Source organism: Uloborus diversus, chromosome 3 (genome assembly GCF_026930045.1).
Source record: "Uloborus diversus isolate 005 chromosome 3, Udiv.v.3.1, whole genome shotgun sequence".
NCBI lineage: Eukaryota > Metazoa > Arthropoda > Arachnida > Araneae > Uloboridae > Uloborus > Uloborus diversus.
Window position 1 is genome coordinate 212023558 of NC_072733.1, and position 23468 is coordinate 212047025.

General features: G+C 33.1%; 1 protein-coding gene across 2 annotated transcripts in view; it reads right to left on the reverse strand.

Annotated features, from left to right (window-relative positions):
- Positions 1-23004, reverse strand: part of LOC129218564 (probable bifunctional dTTP/UTP pyrophosphatase/methyltransferase protein) — a 34130-nt gene extending 11126 nt beyond the window's left edge. Inside the window, exons 1-4 of one of the 2 annotated variants that reach the window (XM_054852874.1) lie at positions 22874-23004; positions 16429-16522; positions 9986-10123; positions 4914-5044 (exon numbers count right to left, since the gene is read on the reverse strand). In XM_054852874.1, coding sequence (XP_054708849.1) covers positions 4914-5044; positions 9986-10123; positions 16429-16521 — 362 coding nt within the window. In that variant the 5' untranslated portion in view covers position 16522; positions 22874-23004. Of the gene's footprint in view, positions 1-4913; positions 5045-9985; positions 10124-16428; positions 16523-22836 lie in introns of both variants that reach the window. The other variant, XM_054852873.1, reaches the window with a different exon arrangement.
- Between the last annotated feature and the right edge of the window lie 464 nt (positions 23005-23468).

The following is a 23468-nucleotide window of genomic DNA, read 5'->3' on the forward strand; positions in this document are numbered from 1 at the left end:
GAAATTTATAGCTCATTCCATGCTATTTAAATCTAAAGATGATCAAGAAACTTTTTGGTTTCTTCAACTTGTTGCTGTTCCCCAAATGCATGGGCAATATAAATTTTATTGTAACATGTCAGCTGAAACGTACCTTTCATTTGACAGAAGTTACAGAATAGTTGGTCTTTTATTTTTCGAGAAATTTGTAAAAACATTAATTTTTGCAAGTGACGCAGCTTTTTTGTCAGCCACTGTATATTCAACAGTTTATGTAAGTTTAAACGCATTTTTTTTTTGTTTAGCAAGCACTCAAACTCTACAATTTCAATGCAATATATAGTTGCAGAGTTTAAATATTAATGCTGTGAATGATACGGGAGAGTGTTGTATCTTGGGACATTGCTAATTTCTAAGAATCTACCTTTAACAGCCATGTTTTTTGTAATCTCTAATAGTAACCTTCACCACTAAATGGGGCCATAGTAACAATCAGCATCAAAAGAGGTAAATTGATGATTTTGTGAGAAAAAGAAAATTTCATGCCCCCAAAGATTTCTTCATTTTTATTTCACTTTCTGTCTTATGTCAGGACAGCCAAAGCTTGTTTTACCATAGGACATGTCCAAAGGTGCAACATATGCATGGTTCTTAATAGTTAAGAAAGTTTTAGGAACATGGAAAGATATTCTATTCTGATTTGGTCTTTTAAACACATTTAATGTTAGATATTAATTCCAAATTCACTATTCATATATATATATATATATATATATATATATATATATATATATATATATATATATATATATATATATATATATATATATATATATATATAATGGATGATTCATAATTTAATTCATTACCGAGAAAAAATCTATATATATATATATATATATATATATATATATATATATATATATATATATATATATATATATATATATATATATGGTTTTTTTAGTTCAAAATTGGTTCAAAAATATGGCTGTTTCCTGAATCATAAAGGGTTTCCATGGTACAACAGAATGTGTCACAAGGCACAAAAGGATGTTATACCTTGGGACAGTTTGGAACTCTTACTTTAAAATTGGCTAACAATATATATATTTTTCAAACTGTCTGAATTAAAATAAAAAAATATTACAAAAGTAAATTGAGGTATTTCAATGTGACTTTTAGATTTCAAATTTGATTAAAAATATGGACTTTAAAAATTAAAATATGAAAAGTGTCCCAAGGTACCACACTCCATCTTATTGCCCTCCAAAGTCGCTATCAAAATCCACCACATCAAAAATAGTTTGATTTTAATGTGTTAAATCTGCCGCAATCAAACTTCTTTTCATTAGAATCAGTAGAAAGGACAATTTTTTCCCCGAACAGAATATCAGGGGTCTGGCCAGAGGAAATTTGGGTAAGTTACCGGACCCTTCACAAAAATCCGATCAATCAAAACGGACCTTTCACAAAATCCCGATCAACCAAAATGCACCCTTCACAAAATTCTGATAAACAAAAAAGGATATTTCACAAATTGTTTATTAAAAGAGCAAATCTCAAATTAAAATAATGCAGTATATTTCCGTGTATAAAAACGGTAATGTTTGGAACCTTTTTTAAAGTTAAGTTAGAGGGATCAACTTATACAAAATCTACTAATTTTGCAAAAAAAATAATTTGAATTCTGAAATTTTGAATTCAAATTATGTTTTTCGCAATCACGAACTGCGACAGAACCCCACTCATTGGAGTTATTGTTTCTAGAAACGGTTCCTGTCCCCCCAAGTCTGCCCCTCCTCCAGGGCAGTTACATGTGTGTGTGTTTGTGTAGGCTTGTGTATGTGCGCACGGACCTGTGTGTATGCACGTAGGCATGTGTGAGTGTATGTGTGTGAAGTCGTGTGCGTGTATGTGTGTGTAGGACATGGACGCCTTCGACCTGGAGAAGCGGATAGCTCACGAATGGATGGACAACCGCCACGCTGCCTGCAGAGGCTCCTGGTCCAAGCTGAAAAAGGAACCACAACGTCAAGGACTGTCAAATGAGAACAATAAGTAATTGTGATTGCTCAAAAAAAAAAATCGCCACTCTTGTGATGCCTAGCGATAAATAACTACTACGGCCAAATAAATATAATACTTGTTGTTGATTTCTTTGAAAGAAATTAACAGCTGAAAGTCAGTTTGGTTTATAATTTTGCTTGTTTGTTTTATGCAGTGGTGTTGTTGGTGTAGTTGTAAACTTCTCAGAAAAAGTGTCAACCTTTTCTGAATAGGCACAGTTAGCACTTTTCTACCCTCTCATGATTTAATAAACAGTAATAATATACAGCGAAGTGAACTTAGAACTGCAAAGGATCGTAGGGGTGGGGGGAAAATGATATCGCTTCAGATATGGTTACCAACTTTAAACTTATCACCACTTAAAGTCTGGGGGTGCGATGTTTAACTGTTATTTTGGGAGAAAGTTAAATGGGTTTGATTTTTCAATGCTAAAAAGGATAATGAACTTTCAATAAACTCTTTTATTTACCGTTTTTTTCTTCAGATGCCTACATTTTGAAAAACGCAATCTTTTTACATCCGATATGAGAATCATATTTTATTCTTTTTTCAAGCTAACTTCGCTTTATTAGGATGCAAATAAATGAAAAGACTCTTTATTTCTGCAACAGCGCTTATTTTAAGTTTTATTTTAAAGCAGAATTCCATTTTCTTTCATGAGTCACAAATTAAAATGCTGAATTGATGGTTTATTTTTTATTTTACTTATTTTGCTTCAACTTTATCCAGATATTAATGATTATTTTAACATAGGACTCTAAAATGCAATTCTAAAGTAATTTTATCAAAAACATTTATACTTTTTAACCTAGTCGTTTTTATACTTTTGATGCCTCCACTATGAAGATTGCGATCTCTTTGCATCCACTACAGGAATCTGATTTTTCGAATTTTCGATGTTTCAGAGGTAAATAACTAAAATAATTTTTATTTCTGTAAAAATCACGGAGTTTATAAGTTTTAAACGAAATTCTGTGCTCTTTAACAGTGTCTTGGGTCAAAAAGTTAAATGCTGAACCCCTGCCTGAATTTCTTTGTTACAAGGTGCCCATCTCCCAGAGAGCGATGCCGCCCCCCCCCCCCCCCCAGAATACTCGAAAAACATTCAAGAATGATATTCTCAACAGAAAAGAGGGAAAACTCTCAACTGTGTCAATGATGAAGTTAGCGCCATCTCAAAATTCTGAAATTTTGTTTTTACAACATTTTTTTTTTAAATTTATTTATTTTTTTTTTAATTATTTATTTATTTATTTATTTATTTATTTTTTTTTTGCAGCATTATTTGATTTTTCAGAAAAAAACGGACCCTGTGAAAAATCCTGGGCAGACCCCTGAATATTTTTCTTTTTTTTTTTTTAAATGATGATGTTTAGTCAGATAAAGATGAAAAATGAAACATCTGACATAACAAATGGCCATGTTGGAACTTTGATAGCAGAACATATAATTACAGGGGAGGCCTGAAATTTTAGAAACTCAGAGTAATTTTCGTTAAATTAATACATTCAACATTTTTTGTGAATTTAAGCTCATGAACTTATGCATAACATGCATGCAAACTTTTGACATGGTGACTCAGTGGGGAAACTTATATCTGAATCTTAAAAGCTCACTTATTATCCTCCTCATGAAGAACACCATCATTTTAAAAAAACATATTCTGATAAAAAGGAATCTGTTACGTCTAATCTCATTAAGTTTCTTCAAAAAAGAAAATTCACTGTGGTCAAATTGTGCAACAGCACATTGAAAAGAGACTTTTTGTGCAGTTGATTTTGATAGCCACTTAGAATCATAATTGAAAATTGCTACTTTGGTTATAGAAGGAAAATGTGGGAGCTTTTGAATTAGCCTTGCTCAGAATTTATGAAAACTTAAAGCCTCGGAAAAAATTCCCCACTGAGTTTTGTCAAGAGTTTACAAGTTGGCTACACAAAAGCAAATGAGCCAAAAATTGTAGAATGCATAAGCAATTAAAAGGACCTTTAAGTTCCCAAATTTTCTAACCTCCAGTGTAATAAACTTTTCTGCACGGTTAGCCTAAACCAAACCCTGCAGCACCACAGCCCATGAGGGCCAAGGCATACTGTGTAAAACTCGGTTTTCCTGACCAGGGACTCTGGGAAGCAAGGCAGATGTTCGGGTTAGGTGGTCAGCCTAACCCAGAACTGTAACGCAGATGTTTGGTTCCCAAGTATGCTTGGTACTCATTTTATCGACCCACTGAAGGGATGAATGGCTGAGTCAACCATGCCCAACCCAGGAACAGAATCCAGGCCTGTGGCATGGGAGCACGAAGGGATACCGCTGAGCCACTGGAATTCAAGATTTGCCTAAGCATGGCAAATCATTTCTCAAAGTTATTCTGCCATTTTGGATTCCTTTATTTGAAACATCTAAGATCTTCAGGAATTAAATTTTGGAAGCTGAAAATTTGCATATGTTACTTTCAAAGGCATAGGTACATCACAATAAAATTTCATGAAATTCGGAGATGGTCGCCCATAGATGATTTGAAAAGTTGGGTCAGTTGAAGTGGAATAACTAGGCACAAATATAATTCTCAAGATATTTATTGCAGTATGAAAGCAATTTTTATAAACTTTCAAAATGGTGTAAACCACTAATGCAGGAAACTAAGTAATATGTTTAAATGTTTTGATTCAGTGAAAAATTGAACAAACCTTACTTATTTACTATGGAATTGAAACATTAAATAACTATAAGAAAAATTTATTACACAGCTTGAAAACCAAAATGTCAAAACTATATCAGAAAACATAGGTCAGGCTATACATTATTCGATGACATTTCTAGTATGCAAAACATTATTTTTCATACAAAACATGTTTTGAGAGTACCTTTTTAGAATTCTTTCTGCATCCTCTTCATCAATGGGTTTTCCAAACAGTTTTTGTTTCATCGGCCTTTCATAACTTCTTGCAATTGAAACCACAGTATCAGCGGCAATAATAACATCTGGCTTACTCATCTAAATAAAATTGAAATATTTATTTTTATTTATTTTTCACGTATTTTACTGTTTTTTTTTAAATAATTCGCAATTTATTGTGCAAGCAGACACATACAGTTGGCTCTCTGTTTAACGACGGTTTTTCACGGTCCCACATGGTCCACTATAGTGTTAAAAGCATTCTATTTAAGGACATTTTCTACTTAAGAACAATTTTTTGTGGTCCCTTGAAAGTCGTTTTAAACAGAGAGCCAACTGTATACATATATATATACACAGAATGTTCCGTTTTAATTTGCAAGACCTTTATTTTTGCAACCGTTAGCCCTAGATGTATGTTACAGATGTGTGTTATGATACCTAGATGTGTGTTGTGCCATGATACCTAAAAACACACTACAAGAACTCGAAGAATTTGAAAAACCACACTCTAGACACACATATAATTTTAAACCCTTGTTAACCGCTATATTTTCCCCCAAAAGGTGTTATTAAAGGCGAGGGTAAAGTGGTGTAAGTCACAAAATGCTGCATTTCATATCTCGGTGAATATTGGTCGCACTAATGTCAAACTTTTTGTGTTGGAATAACTTTTCAATGGAGATTATTTCCCTAAATATAAGTTAGGGGACCTGGGGCCAGTATAAAAATTTAAATTTTGTATTTTTTGATTCATTTTTACTTCAAACTAACAATATCTTAACTCTGCATCTGATTTTGAGCATTTTTGCAATTGGAAGTATACATTGCAAAAATAAAGGCCTTGCAGGTTAAAATGGAACACCCTGTATGACACTTGAATTTTAAAAATCTTCCACCTTCTGTTGCAACTCTTTCAGGCTCCAAAATTTAAACGAACTTGTTTTGAAGCAATGTGTCACAAAGGAGTAATACCTGTGATTTATCTTATACTGTTTAGAAGACTAATTCTAAGGGGAAATCAATCTAAATGGAGTAATGTTTTGAGTGGGGCTCCTCAGGAACCGTGTGACCAGGGGCGGATACAGGATTTCATTTTAGGGGGGTCATGCTCAAGAATGTAGTCTTACCTACAAAAAAATTTCTTCTACGAATGTCCCCCCCCCCCCAGAAACTCTTCAAATATACAAACAAAAATCATTAAAATCATAAAAGCTCTTCAAATATGCTCACAAAAATCATTGAAATGATTGATAAAAATCATATTTAAAATTTTTTCTTTTAAAATAATTTTCCAGTTTTCGAATGTAAGCCAAAAATTGTCGTAAATGACAACTCAAAGCTTTCGGAATTTTCGGATCAGAAAACCTACTTGTTGATTCAATATTTGCATAATACTCGACACATATTCATCAGATTATAAACTTGCATGATACCCTACACATCCATCTTGTATGCAGAAAAATAACATCATTTTAAATAATAGTAAAAAATCACTTGAAATAATAGTAAAGAAAGCGCCGAAAATCAAATTAAAAATTAAATATTCTTAAATAATTCTATATATTCCATTCTCCAATGTTCCATACATATAATGCTGACGTGATAAATTACTCACCGACTGATTAATTCCAATTGTAGAAAATTGGAGGTTGACAAAAACGTCTCAGTCTCAGAGTCTGAGACAGGAACTCCAGATATGTTTCCATCGGTTTTGGGTTCATCAGTTTTTTTCAACAGTCCAAAAAAAAAAGACTACACTGCTGTTTCAACCGAACGCTTCATTGTTTTTGTTATAAGAAAGGGGTTTCCAAAGTGGGTGCCACAGCAACCTGGGTTGCCCCGAGCAGTCCATATTTTCAATAAGCATGTATAATTGAAATAGGTTAGGGTATCGTGAAAAAATTGTAATTCGTCAAAGGGTGCTGTGAGTCGGAAAAAATTGGGAACCCCTGTAACCACTTAACTATTTCACTTTTTTGCCATTTTGGCTCCAAAAATAAACACATATTTAATGTACATATTTGTATTGAAATGGATTATATAAAATGAAATCTGCATTAAAAACTATCATATGTATTGATTTTATTGATTTATGATAATTTTTAATTTCAGCAAACAAATTAAAATTTTTACTAAAAGTTGGCTTTTTTCCAAACAAGCTAACTCAACTGAAAAGCCAAATTTACAGAGAAGTTTGACATTAAAAAAACATACATTTTTAAATATTTACATTCAATTTCAAAACTCAGCTTTTGTATGATAAATTTTGAAACATGGCGATAAGCAGAGTCCTATATCACAGTCAGGTCACTTGAGAAGTCGATGATGAACTTTCACAACTGCCAGAATTATTTATAGATATTTCGGATTCACTTTCTGAACCATTATCAGAATTATAATCACATATTAGCCACTCGCTGTCACTCATTTTTCTAATTTAGCAAAGAAAACCGAGAAGAAATAGAATCCACAACATTCATACTGAAGACATGTGCAACAAATGCAGCTCTTTTCCCTCGTAAAGAAAAAACAAAATCAAACCAGTAAGGAAAATAGTTTTCAACACACTCTTTGCTGGACAGCTAGCGACATCTATTTGAAATACTGAAAACTAATAAATATAAAAAAATCAGGCAAAACTGCCCAAGCGGCGCTCGGGAATGTCAGTAGAGGCACTTACTCTGTGCCCGAGCGGTGTTCAGGCAAAACGGTTAAGTGGTTAAATGATTTTTTTCTAACAAACGCGGCTTTTTCAACAGGGTTTCCGTCTAAAGGGCCATTCACTAATTACGTAAGTACGATTTTGGCAATTTTGACCCCCTCCCCCTATGTAAGGGTACGTAAGATTTTTCAAACCCCTCCCCCCCTGTTCTTATCAAAGATTCCATTTCGTTTTTCAAGATAATAAAATAACAAATCTTACATCACTGAAATCGTTACTAAATTCACTATTATTAAATCAAACCTTTTTCAGTAAGGAAATATGTACTAAAAGGTTGAAATCTAGACTAAATGTTTTTCACCATTTTTTTTTGTATATGATGTGATACTTGTTAAAAATAAAACATGCCACACCTAGTGCGATTCCTTTAGAAAATGTTACACTATTCATTCTTTGTAAAAGAAATAAAAAACAGCTCATCATATGTATTTTACCTCCCAGACGCAAATGAAATATAATCCCTGTCAAACCACTCGACAGAGCGGTTTCTGACGTAAAATATCGACTTGGAAAATATTATGTAAGAATGGGTTCGACACCCCCCCTCCCCAAAGTAAGGGCATGTAGAGATTTTTCCACCCCCCCCTTCCCCTCAGAACCCTTACGTAATTAATGAATTGTCCCTAATGTAGTGGGCTAGTTTACAAGAACCTTTGTATAATGAGGTTTTGCAATCACACGACACTGAAATTTTACATTTCTTGCACGATACTAAATCCTAAACACTAATTTAAACTAATAAAAAAATTTACAGCACATTAAAAAATACACTCAGCACGACTAAAAGCGAAACTATCTAAAAATCAACAGAAAGAAATTATAATCTACAGAGAAAAAAAACATTTACAAACTCAAATGTTTTATCGATTGAAACGGTGCCTGAAGCTTTGGATGCGGTTTTACAAAAACTAACGTTGACTAAATTTGTTGCGCAAAAAGTGATTGGGCGTCAGACACTTCTATGTTACTTTTCTTTGTACTGGCTCTTGAACCCAGCACCGCAGACTGTCTCAAGAAAAGCTATTTTTACTGTCTACATATTTAAATACATATGCTAAAAATAGGAAAGTGACAGGTTATACTCCTCCCCTTCGCAAAAAAAAAAAAAAAAAAAAAAACAGAATTCCAGAACTATTTACTCTTTCTTATTATAATTTTGGTCCAGCTTTTCTTTTGTTTTTTTTTCAAGCAAATCATTTTCACTTCTCAAATACAATGAACCTTTTAACCTTGAAACAGATTACAAAGTATTGTCGCAGATTTTGTTAGGTGGTTTAACCATTTACTGTTTTAAGATAAACTGAATTAAATACAAATGAGTTTAAATTTGATATAGAATATTGATTGAATTAAAACAAGATTGTAATCCTAGAATATTTGAAAACAAAAGTCATAGAATTTTTTATGCATCCAGAGCTTTCAATTTATTCTTATAGAACAATTTATGCCACCCTCCTTCCCCTCTCCAAAAAGTAATTTGCTAAATATCAGTAAAAAGTAAAACTAGAAGTATTTCCCAAACATCGAAGAAATAGATGAAGCTTGATCATTTTTCCCCTTTTGTTTTTTAACTAAGCCATATTTTTTTGAACCTCTATTTGAGTCCAATATTTTCTTATTATGTAAATTTGGTACTTTAAAAATTATTCAGATGCTCTCTTTAATATATTCCTAAAGTATCACACCTTTCCTGATGATATAGATGAAATCAAGAACTGAAATATGATTAAAGCACTTGGTGAACTAACTTTTGACCATAGTTGACCATCAAAAATGTGTTTAAATAACATTTATTTTTTCAAAAGAACTAGGTGCGTTGAGCATTTAAAAAAAAATATGGTTATTTACGATGGTTTTAGATCGATTTTTCTTAACTATGACCACTTTACCCTACTCCAGGTCCTTAACAGACATGAAAAAGGAAATGCCATTAATCTATACAAATCAATTCTTTTTTTTTTTTAAATTCAGCGCAGCATGTTCTTTATTAATATAACGTAAAATAACAACAAAAAAAAATTGAAATTTTAAAAGAAATTCCTGTATTTGTTATTTACTAAAGTTGAAAAACCTGTGTTTTGGTAATAAGGTCATCCTACTTATAAAGTCACTTTCTCGACATCTCAAGGGGTGACTCTATATAGAGAAGTTCGACTTTAATATTATTACTCAAAAAAGAAGAAAAAAATTAACACATTGAAAACATTTACAGGAATAGCAACAGAATACCCACAATTAAAAAATTGCAAAATTAATTTCAACCTGTAATACGACATAAAACAGCTGACTCAAAATTTAAGAAGTTTGATACTTACACCTTTTGATTCATATTCTTTAAGTACATGAAAAGTTTTGAGATCAACAGTCTTCAAAACAAACTTTTCCACTGTTTCAAAATCCTCTGGTACTAAATCCTCAGCAAAGCTATGAGGATATGTATCGAACTTGAGTCTCTAAAAAATATTGAAAGTTTTAAAGACCATTGTTTAAGCATTACAACATAGTACAAATAAAATCAATCATCATCATTAAAGGTAAAGTAGGCTGCCTAACTCCTCTCTTCAAAGGTAGTAAATATAAAAACAATTATGGAAATAAATACTTTATTTTCTTTTCATTTTTAATTAAAATAACTAAGAACATAGAACATATGCTTTAGTTGCATAAATTTTAGAGCAGCGCTCTGCATATCACTGATATAATATTATAAGTTTTCAGTATTCACTTGCATTCTATACAGAATAAACTCTTAGGCAAAACTTTAAGGGGTGATAAGGTAAAAACTGTCAATACTGACATGGCTGATACACACAACAGATAAGGGAAGCTGCTGTACCCATGGACGGTTGTTCCTATGGATGTTGGTCGGGAAATTCCTTGTATCGTCGAGATAGATCCAAATTGGGGTTCAACGTGTGTGTCACAGCCCTCTCCAATACCCCAGGAAGTTTAACGGCATCAAACGGAGCTTTAAGATTTTATCACATTTTTTGGGTTTTAGTACGATCTAAGTAAAAAAAAAAACACAAGCGATTTCGTTTTTTTCGTCCGTCGTGGATTGTATTATTCATTTTTTTTTGTAGGTATCATGATTTCCTGTATTTTGAAGGTTTTGTTTCTGATTTTTAATGTTGTAAAACTGTGGTCCTGTCAATGTAACTATCTTGCAAAACCAAAATGACGTACCTTTGTACCCAAGGACACATAACCATGTGCACTACAACGGCAACTTTAGTCTCCTTGGGTCACACCTGAGTCTTCTTACATTGTGAAGTACCTCAAAATGATGCCTTGTCATTAACATCCGAAATTTGCTTTCAACAATGATGATGAATTTGAAGTAGGGCTTGAAGATATAGTGTTGAAGTAACCCCCACCTGTTGTAGGATCTACAGACTGTCAATCCCACCTGTTTTCATTTGAAGTCAACTTTTGTGGATTTTTGTTGGATTAATCTAAACTGAGTTTTTTGTAGGTACAGATGTGATATACCCCCCCCCCCACCTTGGCGAAGATAGAATTTTTAGCCCATTTCGAAAATTGCCAACGTTGGCGATAAAACTTTTTCCGGTAGCCCTAGTAACCCTGCAGAATATACCTGGGAAGTACAGATGTGAACTAATTCTTTTCGCACGTGTGTCCGTGGAGGTAGGTGCACATATGTTCCGCTCTTAGGGGGATTTTACGACGTGGTGTTGTTTCGTGCAATATACCTTACAGGAATGCTTATTTTGTGTTAGTTTAAATTCAGTAGTTGTGTTTTGAAGTAAAAACATTAGAAAATGCCAGTTTCTTCAAACTTGAAGGCTAATTAAAAGTTAACTCCAACGTGGTGTGTATCTGTAACGTGCCATTGTCATATGATGTATTGCTTTAGACTGAGTGTGAATATTTATACCATATAAAAAGGTAAGTTCTTTATTTTAGAATTCAAAAAAAACCTCTCACTTCCAAAATTCTTTGTTTTTACAAATCCTTGAGGGGTTCTTGTAGTATACATAACTGTGATCATACTCCGACTGTAATGTATATTAACAAACGGAGGGATAACTGGCGAGCCAGAGGTCTCATAGTACTTTCGTAATGAGACCTCGGCAGGGCCGGCGAGCCGAGGTCTCATTACGAAAGTACTATGAGACCGAGGGCTCGTATCCCGGAGAAATGATGAAAAAAAAATTAATGCATTAATTTCGACTTGTAATTAATACAATAATTTATTTCATTGTATTTTAATATGTTTACAAAAAAACCCCGGCCCTGTACATTTTTGAAGCATATATTCGTGATGTTTTTTGTTGTGCTTTTATGTTATTTTTATATATATTGTGTTCTGAAGTGCTTTGATCATTTTTTCTAATCTGATTTTTTCCTGTTGGCGCTAAAAAAGCATCGCTAAGAACGATGTATGACATATGTCGTCATACATCGTTTTCTTGGCGACGCTTTCTTGGCGCCAACAGGAAAAAGTCGCCAAGGGTGGGGTATATCACATCAGTTCCTTTTTGTAATGGGTTAATTTTGGTTAAAGGTTTCAATTTGCATATAAATTGAAGTTATTACGTAGGTACATAGAAAGTCATACTATCATGAATCTAGTTATTTTTTGTTTAAAAACACATTAATTATACATAGCATCATTAACTCTATTAAGAGCAATAAATTTTCTAAAGAGTTCACTGATGTTAAAAACTAAGGAAAATTTTAAAAAAAGGAAAAAAACCTTTGATTAATTTTCAAAGTTTAATTTCAGTTGGCTATTTTATTTAATGTCATTTTCAATGGATGTTTGAAATATTTCAATATAAAATGGTTTTTGAAAATGTAATGAGTATAATTGAGTTCCTCAGACCTATTTATATATTATTTTTTTTATATGTCCATGGGTATAAAGGCACCTGTCCGTAGGGCATGGGTGCCACTCTAAAATTTGGCCAGGACTGAAAAGCGCGTGGCTCCATTTCCCGACACCAAAATGTTAGCGCTTAGTTTGTTTGCTGTTTTAGACATATATAATGCTAATTTTTGATGCTGTAACTATATAGTAAAACCAAATTGTAAGATTAAGTAAAAATTAAAACCTAAATAGAAAAATAACATATCATTGTCCAAGATTTTTAGGAGGTAAAAAAGTAGAAAAAGAACCTAATAATAAAATACAATTAAAAAAACTTACTATTTGCTACTGCAGAAAAAAAGCTTCAGATTGTATAGTTCATATTACATAAATAGTTCATATTTCACACAAAAAATAGCAATTAAAAAAAAATTCAGGTATGAGATTCTTGGCTATAAGATGCATTGTGATAAAAACTTTAACAAAACTTTCCAGATTAAGATAAGAAAGGTTGAAATCAACAGATTGAGTAACTTATTTAGTTGTTTTTTGAAAAAAAAAAAAAACAGCTTATCTTTTTAACTTAAGCAGATGGGCCAGTTTTTTGTCCTCAGAAGAATAAGACCTTTTCTGAGAGTGAGAGATTCAAAAGTAAAGATTTGTTTCATCTATAAAAATCATTTTGAACATGGAAAAAAAAATCCGATGGCCGAAACTTTTGAAAAGACGGAATTCCGTCCCTTGGACGAAAGTGTGGCAGCCATGCCGTAGGGTGAACAGGGTGTTGTACCAACGGACAAAAAAGATGGTTCAAAAAAAAAAATTTGAAGTTGAAAGCTTTGAGCTTTTCACCTGACAGAAATTGCCAAATTAGATGATAAGTTGTAGATTCTGCTAGAAAATTTTTCCGATTGATTATCCATTCCCACAGACCAGCCAAAATTAAAAAGTAAATTTTGTCCGTGGGTACAGCAACTTCCCCTATAATCTGTTAGGACCTAAAAATGATATTGTTATCGACAGCTTATCATTATAGACAGTTTGATCATTTAGCAAACATCTCCCCCCCCCCTACATATCCAGGGTATGAAATATATTGAGTTTTATTTAGAAAACTCATTGTGATTCAAGTAATTTAAAATTTGAGATTTCTATAACTGTATAAAATAATAAAAATAAAAATTGAAAACTTAGCCAAGCAAGGGCATATTCGTTACTGTCAGTATTAGGAACAAATTCCAAATATTTTTTGCATCAACTTCTTTTAATTCTGTATCAATTTGATGCTGGTACAGTTTAGTACTAGCATCAAAATTATCCTGAATTTTCTTAGCATTATCTTTTGTCATCTCTTCTTCCGGATGTAGTTTCTAAGATAGAAAAAGCTGGAATAATTAAATACACCATTTTTGCTTTTTGAAAAAATGCATCTGCTTTTATATAGAAATTTGGTAATACTTTATTTGGAGTATGCTGTTGAGTTTTGGTCTCCTTATCACAAGAAAGATATTTCTTTGCTGGAAAAGGTTCAAAGAAAGACTACTTAGGCTAGTAAGGTGACTTTTAGATTTAGATTATGATACACCATGCTTAAAAGGCTTAATAAGTATAGCCTGGATCAAAGGAGGGTCAAAGGGGACAGGATTCAGTTGTTTAAATTCATAAAAATGAATGATGTTAATGGGTTGAATTTTTGCACAGAAAGCAGGACAATGGGTTGGTTTTAAGCCATTCAAAGCTCAGGCTATATTGGAAATTAGGAAAATTACTACATTAGTAGGGTTGTGGTCATTTGGTACAGCTCACCGAAAGAGGCTGTGATGAGTGAGGGGGTAGATAGCTTTAAGAGGATCATTGATTTTCATTGGGGACTAATAAATTGACTAGCTAGCAAGGGTCGGAATGGTGATTTCAAAAATTTTAGGACACAATTTTGAGAAAACTTAGGACATTTTTAGGAGATTTTTTTTAAAACTTAAATGCAATTTATAAGCTTAATTTTTGTAGTGGATGATAGAATGTTTCAAATCCAATCTTGAAAGCTACAATAAAATGCATTCAATCTTCAACAGGCATCATGCTTGGGTTTATCAATAGATTTATTTCAAATAAATCTAAAGAAGTTCTTCTGCCCTTATATAGAAGTTTGGTAAGACCCCATTTGGAGTATGCTGTTCAGTTTTGGTCTCCTTACCTTAAGAAAGACATTAATGTATTGGAAAGGGTTCAAAGGCGGGCTACAAGGCTAATAAGTGGACTTTCCCACTTAGACTATGATTCCAGGCTTAGAAGGCTAAAAATGTAGTCTTGAGCAAAGAAGAGACCGAGGGGACATGATTCAGCTGTTTAAATTTATTAAAACGAAAGATGTTACGGGGCTAAAGTTTAGCACTGAAAACAGGACAAGGGGTCATTGTTTTAAGCTATTTAAATCTCAGGCTAACATGGATATTAGGAAAAATTATTATTTTAGCAGGGTAGTGGAACCTTGGAACAGCTTACCGGAAGAGGTGGTAATGAGCAAAGGAGTAGACAGTTTTAAGAGGGCCATTGATCTTCACTGGGGATTGTAAATTGACTAGGACCAGTCTAGCTGGGCCCAGAGCCTGTTGCTGGTCGTCACTTTTGTATTTGTATTTGTATTTGTATTAATTCTTCAACTCGGTGACATTATGAAGAAGAAGTATCTACCACATACTAGTAGAATAAATGTATGTCCAATTACTTCTTTACTTGCCTTGTTGTTTCATCAAAGTGAATTACAAAGGATGATGAAAAAATATCCAGAAGAGGAGAAATTTAAAGTAAGGTACAAGTCCAAAATTTTTCTGTACTTTACTTTTATTAAATAATTTGCTACTTTTTGCTACCTCAGAATCATCAAAAATATTCTTCTAAATTACAGCCTATAATTTAAAGACGTGAATCTGCTTTTTCAAACCACAAAGTAGAGAATTTTGTTTCCCGTGGCATTTTAATAAAACAAATTACTATTACCTTTTAAAGCAAAAAGTTAGTGACAAAATTTAAAAGTTATATGTGCAAGAAATAATCTAACTTCACTGAACAGAAACACAAATCAAACTGACTCTTTGCACTGTGAGAACAAACTAATGCTCAAACCATTCACAAGTACTATACAAATAAATGTTACTTCCAACCGATATGATTTAAATTTTGCTCTAAATAATTTTTTTGAACAATATGTTTATGTTTGGGTTCTTACTCAACACATTGTATTTATTTTATTTCAATTAGCTATACCTTTCATAGCGCTGCCATCTCTGTGGCAGAGAGAGAGGGGAGGAGGTTGTGGGCTCTCTGCCACGGAACTGCAACTTGAAAGAAGGAGGGAATAACCCCTCCCTGGTTCATATTTTTCATTTCTTTTGTAAGGGGTAAAAAATCAAAAACATCAGATCATATTCCTTTCTCCTAACTTTTTTTCTGCCAAATTTGCGACACAGATGTATTAATTTTCTTTATTATTTTATTTTTTACAGAAGAGGAATGAGTGCAAGAGTTGAAACCTAGAGACAAAACCATCAGATGTACATTCGGCATGCGTTTTCGTTAACTGCATCCTTTACCCCCTCCCCTTCTACAGAAAAAAAAGCAGCAACAGCATAGGTTTTCCTCAGTTTATTTTTCACAGAAAATTTCTTAGGGTCTACTTTATCCAAAAGTACAGGCATTTTATTGTGAAAAAAATCATCTTCAGGTTGAATTTAATCTTTCTGTGCAAGTATGGAATACATAATAAAAATTTTAGGACAAAATTTGAAATTTTAGGATTTTTAGGACAATTCCTACCCTTGCTAGCTAGGCCCAGAGTCAAGCCTGCTGCTGGTAAAATATTTCCAAATTAATCATTGAAAAAAGATTGAATACATGTGAAAAAATATTTGTTTAAATACTAATTACCATTTTTTGAAGCATTTCTATTCTTCTTGGGGAACTACTTGCAAGGATAATCTTTCTTGAATTGAGGAATTCAAACGCACGAGGTGCAAGCATGCTAAAAAGTAAAATTGGATTAAAACTGTAGTATGATGAATGATTAACATATGAAACACATATGGGTCATTCTTCAAAACGGGTGACTTTTCTGTCACGTGCCTTTTACAGTAAAAACTTTAAGGAACAATTCATTTAAAAATACTTTTTAATTTCATCAAAATTATATCTATTTAAACCTGCCAACAATTTTTTAATAATCATTTTTATTTTAATATATTTTTGGTTCACAACATGTGAATTCTCACCTCCATGGCATGTCACACACAGTGGCGGCTCGTGGCTTAATTTGGCGGGTGGGCCCGCTTTTATCAGTGGCGCCCTGATGGAGGTCATTGTGACCTCATAAAGGTTTCTTTATTAGGCAAATTTGGAGTTCATATAGCTTTTCAGGTCTAATGTATCTTCTAATTATGTTTTAGTATGTGTGCATGCTTTGTTTATATTATTCGGTAAAGTTCGGAGTTTCATTTTGTGAATTGAGAACTCAACCACTGTCCTCCCATCCCAAAAGGTCGGGTTGCCTCTGACGATTGTATGAAGTTTTTACAAGAAAAAGGAAAACAGATAAAATGAAGAGAACTAAGGTGGGCGTGCCAAATAATAAGGCAATGAAGACCAATAAGAACCCCTCCCCCCCCCTCCTTCTTCCCATACAGAATAGCAAAAATTAGATTGTGACTGGGATCATGCATTAACTTTCACTTTAACATGTTTCATTATTATATGAGGTAATGAGAAGCAAAAGGATGTAAGTGGACATTTTCAAGTTTTGAGTTAAACGCGTTTAAAGATAACTTCTTACGTATGCTTTCATAGATTTTTTTCTTCTAAATCATGCTGTACAGTAGCACCTACCAGGGCTACTGGTACTATCTCTTGCCCTAAGACAGAGGTTCATCTACCATTTGTACTGGTTATCTCCAAATTTTTAATTTTGCCACTTACATCCCTTTGCTTCTCACTGCCTCATATATATTAAATTACGAAACTGGTAACTAATTTTTCTAGAAACAGTTTACTTAATTACCAATATATTCTTTTTATAAGAAATTTAAATTACTTTTAATTTTCATTGTGTAATAATTTAGGTATGCTAAGCGTTTGAATACGCTAGCGTAGAAAAGACATGATAATAAGGCCAACGAGATTAAGACTTATTACTTGAACCAAATATCATAGTTTATAAGAAAATTGAAAAAATCTCACGCAATAAAGATTATTTTAGGCGCAGCTTTTAATTCAAAAATTTAAAGTCTTATTATATTAGCACGACACTGAAAACCAACTGAACCTAAATTCAAACTGAAACTTAAAAAATGGCAAACGCCTTTTCGAAAATAAAATGTCCATTCAGAAATTTCAAGAATGCGCTCTAAGTTCCATAAAGAAAAATAAACAAATTAAAATGGACATCCCATGCAATGAAATGAGTGGGAACCCAAAATATTGTAAACCCCAGTACCTCCTAGTAACAGCCGTTTAAGATTAAAGAAAAAGATATTGGATTATATCATAAGAGAGAAAGGGAGAAAGAGATGAGAGAACTCTTCCTTTCCCCGTGGGGTGGGTTACAAAAATTCTGCCCATCGCCTCACTGAAACTTTGTATAAGCTACGCGAGACGAGACACATTTCTCCCATTGCTTCTACTATTGGGTCATTTTCCCTAAACAGTGCAATTTGGACAGGGCAAGGAATGGCATTCACTGTGCCAGGGGAATGACACTTAGAGGAAATAATGCGTTTTACTGACGATATTATAATTTATGTGGGAAAAGGAAGCACTACTTTTATGAAATTGAAAAAGATCCAATGTCGTGGTGTCCAAAAAGTAGTTATTGTGGTTATTTGTTTCCTTTACATTTTACAGGGGAAGGACGACAGGGGAATGACAAAAATTAAAGTTAATTTATATATTGTCATAACTGCAAACAACAAATATCAATGTCACTTAAAGTAAGGGGGGAAACTCCATACAAACAAAAGTCAATCACTCATTGAGCGATTATTACAAAATTAAATGAATTATCAGAGACAGGGTAATGACAGTCATTAAAAATACTTATCAAGATTTAACTTCAGATCACCCGAATATACTCGACACCGTGTATTCATTCAAAAAGAACTAATTAAGATTATTTCTACGATGAGACCAGAATTCAAAGATTAAATTATGAGTTAATACAACTATTACCAGGTGTGAGAAACATTCATTCCATTCCTCGACAGGGGAATTACAAAAAATCAAAGGACATTTTTTACTATTTTTTTTTAAATAGTGCAAACCTTGAAAAGTTTTTATTTTTCTATTTTACAACATTGCATAACACTTGTTAAGAGGTTAAACAACAATTTCTGTACAAATATGCATGGCTTCCTGAATCTCTAGAGCTGATTTTGCTTTAAGGTGGAGGTAGGGACACACAGGGGAATGACATTTATCATGTCAAAAAATTATTTAAATGTATAATAATAATAAAGTTTTTGTTTTAACTTATTTTACAAACATAAAAACATGTTGTTAAAGCATTCTAGCATCAGTTTTATTTCTATACTAGTTAGTTTGTTATTTTTGGAGCAAGGACAAGAATCTAGCAGTTTAGAGAAAATGGCCCTATTGCTATTGGATGAAGCTACTTTTCGAGGGGGCAAGAAAGGAGCCGGCCCATGGCCCATACGCATCGTTCGGGGTGATGTCGCTTGCTGCTTTCGTTATTTTGATTTAGTGCTCGCTGTTGGTTAAGTTGTGGGCCGTCGTTAAAATGACCTAAAGAATCATTTTTAAAGCGCTGTCGCTATTTGATAGAAAAGGAACACTTTTTTCTTATGTTAGCGATTAGCAGAGTGATAGAAATTTAAAATCAGTTTCATGCGCTGATTTTATTTAGAACTGAAACACAAAAGACATTTTAAAATATTCTAATTATGTATTCCCATAGTGACGAGCCGCCACTGGTCACACACCTGGTGTGACTCTTCATGTTGCTTAATAACTTCTTTAATTAAAAGAATATATTTCTTTATTTATTATTCCTTTCATAAGTGTATCAAATACTAATTGTTTAAGTATATTTCATTTTTCAATATTGTGCTTCGTTTTAGTGGGATAAGAAATTATGTCACACAATAAATTCTCAACTACATTAACTAAACACAAAATGCAATTTCTCATTAACATGCGGCAGTAATGACATCACATTTTATTTCCCGTGACACAAGCCCCTTTGTTTATTTTCAGCCATAAAGTTGTGATATTTTTGTTGAAAAACAAGAAGATAGATTTTGTTTTAAACAGGGTGTCTACTCAAAAACATTTTTCAACTTAACTTCCCTGACTTTTCCAGGTTTTCCATACCCTAAACAAAACTTTTCCAAATGTGTTTTTAAAGGTTAGTTTAGCTACTTTTGCAATTTTTTTGATGGTTGGCTGTGCTTATCTGACATTTTATACACATTACGTTTATATTTTGAACCATTACATCCGTCCATCCCTAAAACAGGCAAACACATCGATTCACACAGGAAAGGGGCCATTAGTTTACCAGCCTGGAATCTTATTTTGTAAAAAACCTTGCAATTCAGATGCCACCAAAATAAAGAAACCCAACTTTGCTTCCAAAATTTCACTGCACTTCAACAGATTTTACTGTGTCACAGATATTTTTTCATTCGGTGCAACAATTGCAACCCATGCTTTTTGAACAAAGACTTTTAAGTGTGACAAAATGTCTAATACCTTTTGTGCAACAACTGAGCTCTCTACCCCCCCCCCCCCCCCGGAATCAAACAAAATTCGAGTAGAAAAACTTTTTTTGTTTTCTGAAATTTTTAGTTTGTTTGGCTCTGATTCAAAAGGAATTGTTTCAAAGCATTTAATCATGCATAAATTAACAAAACATATCTACAGAGATAAACTACACAAACACTTAAGTAATGTTGAAGTTATATGGTGGCGGAGATTCGGAGGGGGGGGGGGGGGGGGCTACCGCCCCCGCACTTTTGTCATCATTAAAGATTGCCTCCACTGTATAAGAGTTTAATTACAAACCATTCTGGGTGAGATTACCTGAACGTCATCAAATATTGTTTTACCTTTGGGAGGGGCTTAAGCCCTTTTGCTCCCCCTGTGGGTGCGCCACTGCTCCGAATCCATTAGTAATTAAGACTTAAAACTTACTTTACCAAGGCCTAAAAGCTAAATCAGAGAAAGCGTTGTGATTTCTAATTTTTATCATAGACTAATAATAAGAGTCTATTATTAGTCTATTATATTTATCTGCTGCCATCTCATATTTGTTAACGAGTATAAAATGTTTGTAATTAATCATGGCCCCCTAAATTCCCGCTTACGCTTAGTATTAAGTGGGGTCATGAATTAATTTAAGCAAGCTTTTTGAAGTATGCTAAATCTGTGCGCAAGCGCAGTTCAAATGGAAAATTTGTGTTAACAGAGATTTAACATCGAGTACAAATAGATACATTATATTTTTTTCCCATAGTTGATTTTTTATTATGACATTTGTTCTTTAATTTAATATTTGTTCACAATACGTTTTCATTAATAATACAATTATCGTACAAAATTATGAAATGTGGCAACGAAACAATATTTTCAAGCACTTTTTGAGAAATTTCAAATACTGGAATTATAATTCCTAAGGAAATACTGGAATTATAATTCCAGTATTACCTTTTAAAAATACTGAATACCGGTACTGAATTTTTGGTCTGGTATAGCAAACCCTAGCTGTATTACTTAAAAATGTCAATTTTTCAAGGGTAATATAGCTGGATTTTAATTACAAGTAATTTAAACGTGTCGAGAATAAAAATTATTTTTCATATTTTGTTTATAAATGTTATAAAGGAGTAAAAAAGCTATCAATTTGATTATTTTACAGGGTAGAACATATTTATCAGAAAAACAATAATGATAATAACAACAGTAACAAGCTTGATTATCCTTTCTCATTCTCAGTGATATTTCACTTTGCATAGAACTCTAAATTTAGTTTCTCAACCACTACTTAATGATTTTTCTTGATTCCTTGCACATCAAATTACAGTAAACTCTCGATTATCAGCAGTCAGATTACCTGCAGGGCTTTTCTTTTTTTTTTTTTTTAAACTTATGATTGTGTTATTTATCACTTTTAGATTTTGCATTTTTTTTTTTTTTTTTGCATTTAACATCAGCAGATGCAATGTAGCAATATTTTCAGTAATAATTTAAATATATGTGAGAGAGTTATTAATATTTTTTCGGTATTGCATACACTAAATATTGTTTTTACGTATTATCTGCGGTTTTCGCTCATCCGCATTTAGAGTGTCCCCCAATTCTATTATACTATTTGGATAAGTAATCAATGAATCTTCTGAATACTTTCTTAAATTAAAAAAATACATAAGAGGAACAAACAAGCTAAGCTTCTTCAAAATCTGAGACTATGAGTTCTAAATCATATTTTCTTGGTTGAATTGGCACAACACCTAAAAGCAAAGAAATAAATAAATTATTGGAATAAAGATTAAATAAGCTGACTTAAGGTAGCTATGTTACCATTCAAATGAACTTAAAAAAATAACTGAAACCTTTAACATGATGCATGAGGATTGAAATCTCAAACAAGCTACGCAATTTTCGGCGATGCACGTGTTTCGCACTGGTACGTTTAAAAAAAATAAGTTTTTCAGCGAAAATATATGTGCTTGTACATACATCAGGAAAAATAGGAGATGCAAAGAAGGAGGGACGAAAAATTACATTAAAATAGGACTCCTTCTTGCCAGATTTGTAAGAAAATATCGGAATATATATAGGAGCAATGTGAGGGCTGCTGAAAAGGCCTAAGAGAACGCGCATTTTCAGAAGTGTTTTATACTTGGATAAAATTGGATAAAAATAGAACAACGTTTAAAAGCACAAAAAGGATAAAAGGTTTTTAAAAACGCAGACATGTTTCGGAGGCAATAGCCTCCTTCCTCAGTGCGAAATGAACAAATGGATGAATCAAGGTCATTGGAGAGTTTAAATGCGTAACCAGAAAAACATTGACCAATCAGATATCAGCGAGTGCTGAGGTTTTATACTGCCCGATCGTCCGTTTTGATAGTCACACATATCTCATAATTTTACCCAAAAAAGAGTTTAAATTTAAAACATATCTTTTTGGATTGTTTTTTATGCACAAAATATAGTTATGGTTCAAAACGACTTCGTTAAAAAAAAATGAGCAGTCAGATACACTCAGAATAACGGATTAACAATGGATTCAGAAAGTAAATCAGAAATATTTGAATGGTGAATTACTTGCTGTTTGCTCCTGAGGCTGAATGATTCAACTTACTTTAACGAGAAAGTTAATTCTTCAATCACTCGGATGTCAATATTCAACAAAACTGAAATCACTTCTTTGTTCACCTCAGACGATTCCTTCTGCTTTTATCCCAGGCGAGTTTCAATGATCAGGATGTTTTTGTTTATACTTGCTTAGATGCAGCGGCGCTGCCAACATAGTGAAAGCAATAGTAACATCACACACAGGGATGACATTGGTTACGTTCGCATAGAGCTACCGGTCAACCGAGGCTGGCTGTTCGCAGGCACTGGTTGCACACACCAACCGATGCTCGATCAAGCACTTTGCAATAACTGCGTCATTTGTTATATTCAACTCCTCGTGGATTTTAACTTCAACCCATGCTTTAACTGTATTAATTCTGGCAATTTATTCAAATCGCCAGCTAAGCGAGAAGGTTCCAAATAGTGCAACCCAAACAGGCAGCAGGGCGTGCTCAATAACTCCATAGGCGGTCCTAGCCTTCGGCGCAACCCCCCTCAGGCGTTCTTTTTATAAGACACGCTCAATCAAATCCATTATATGAGTAAAAGTCCTTTCTCGATGCAGGCGCTTGTATTTATGAAGACAACAAAAAAACAAT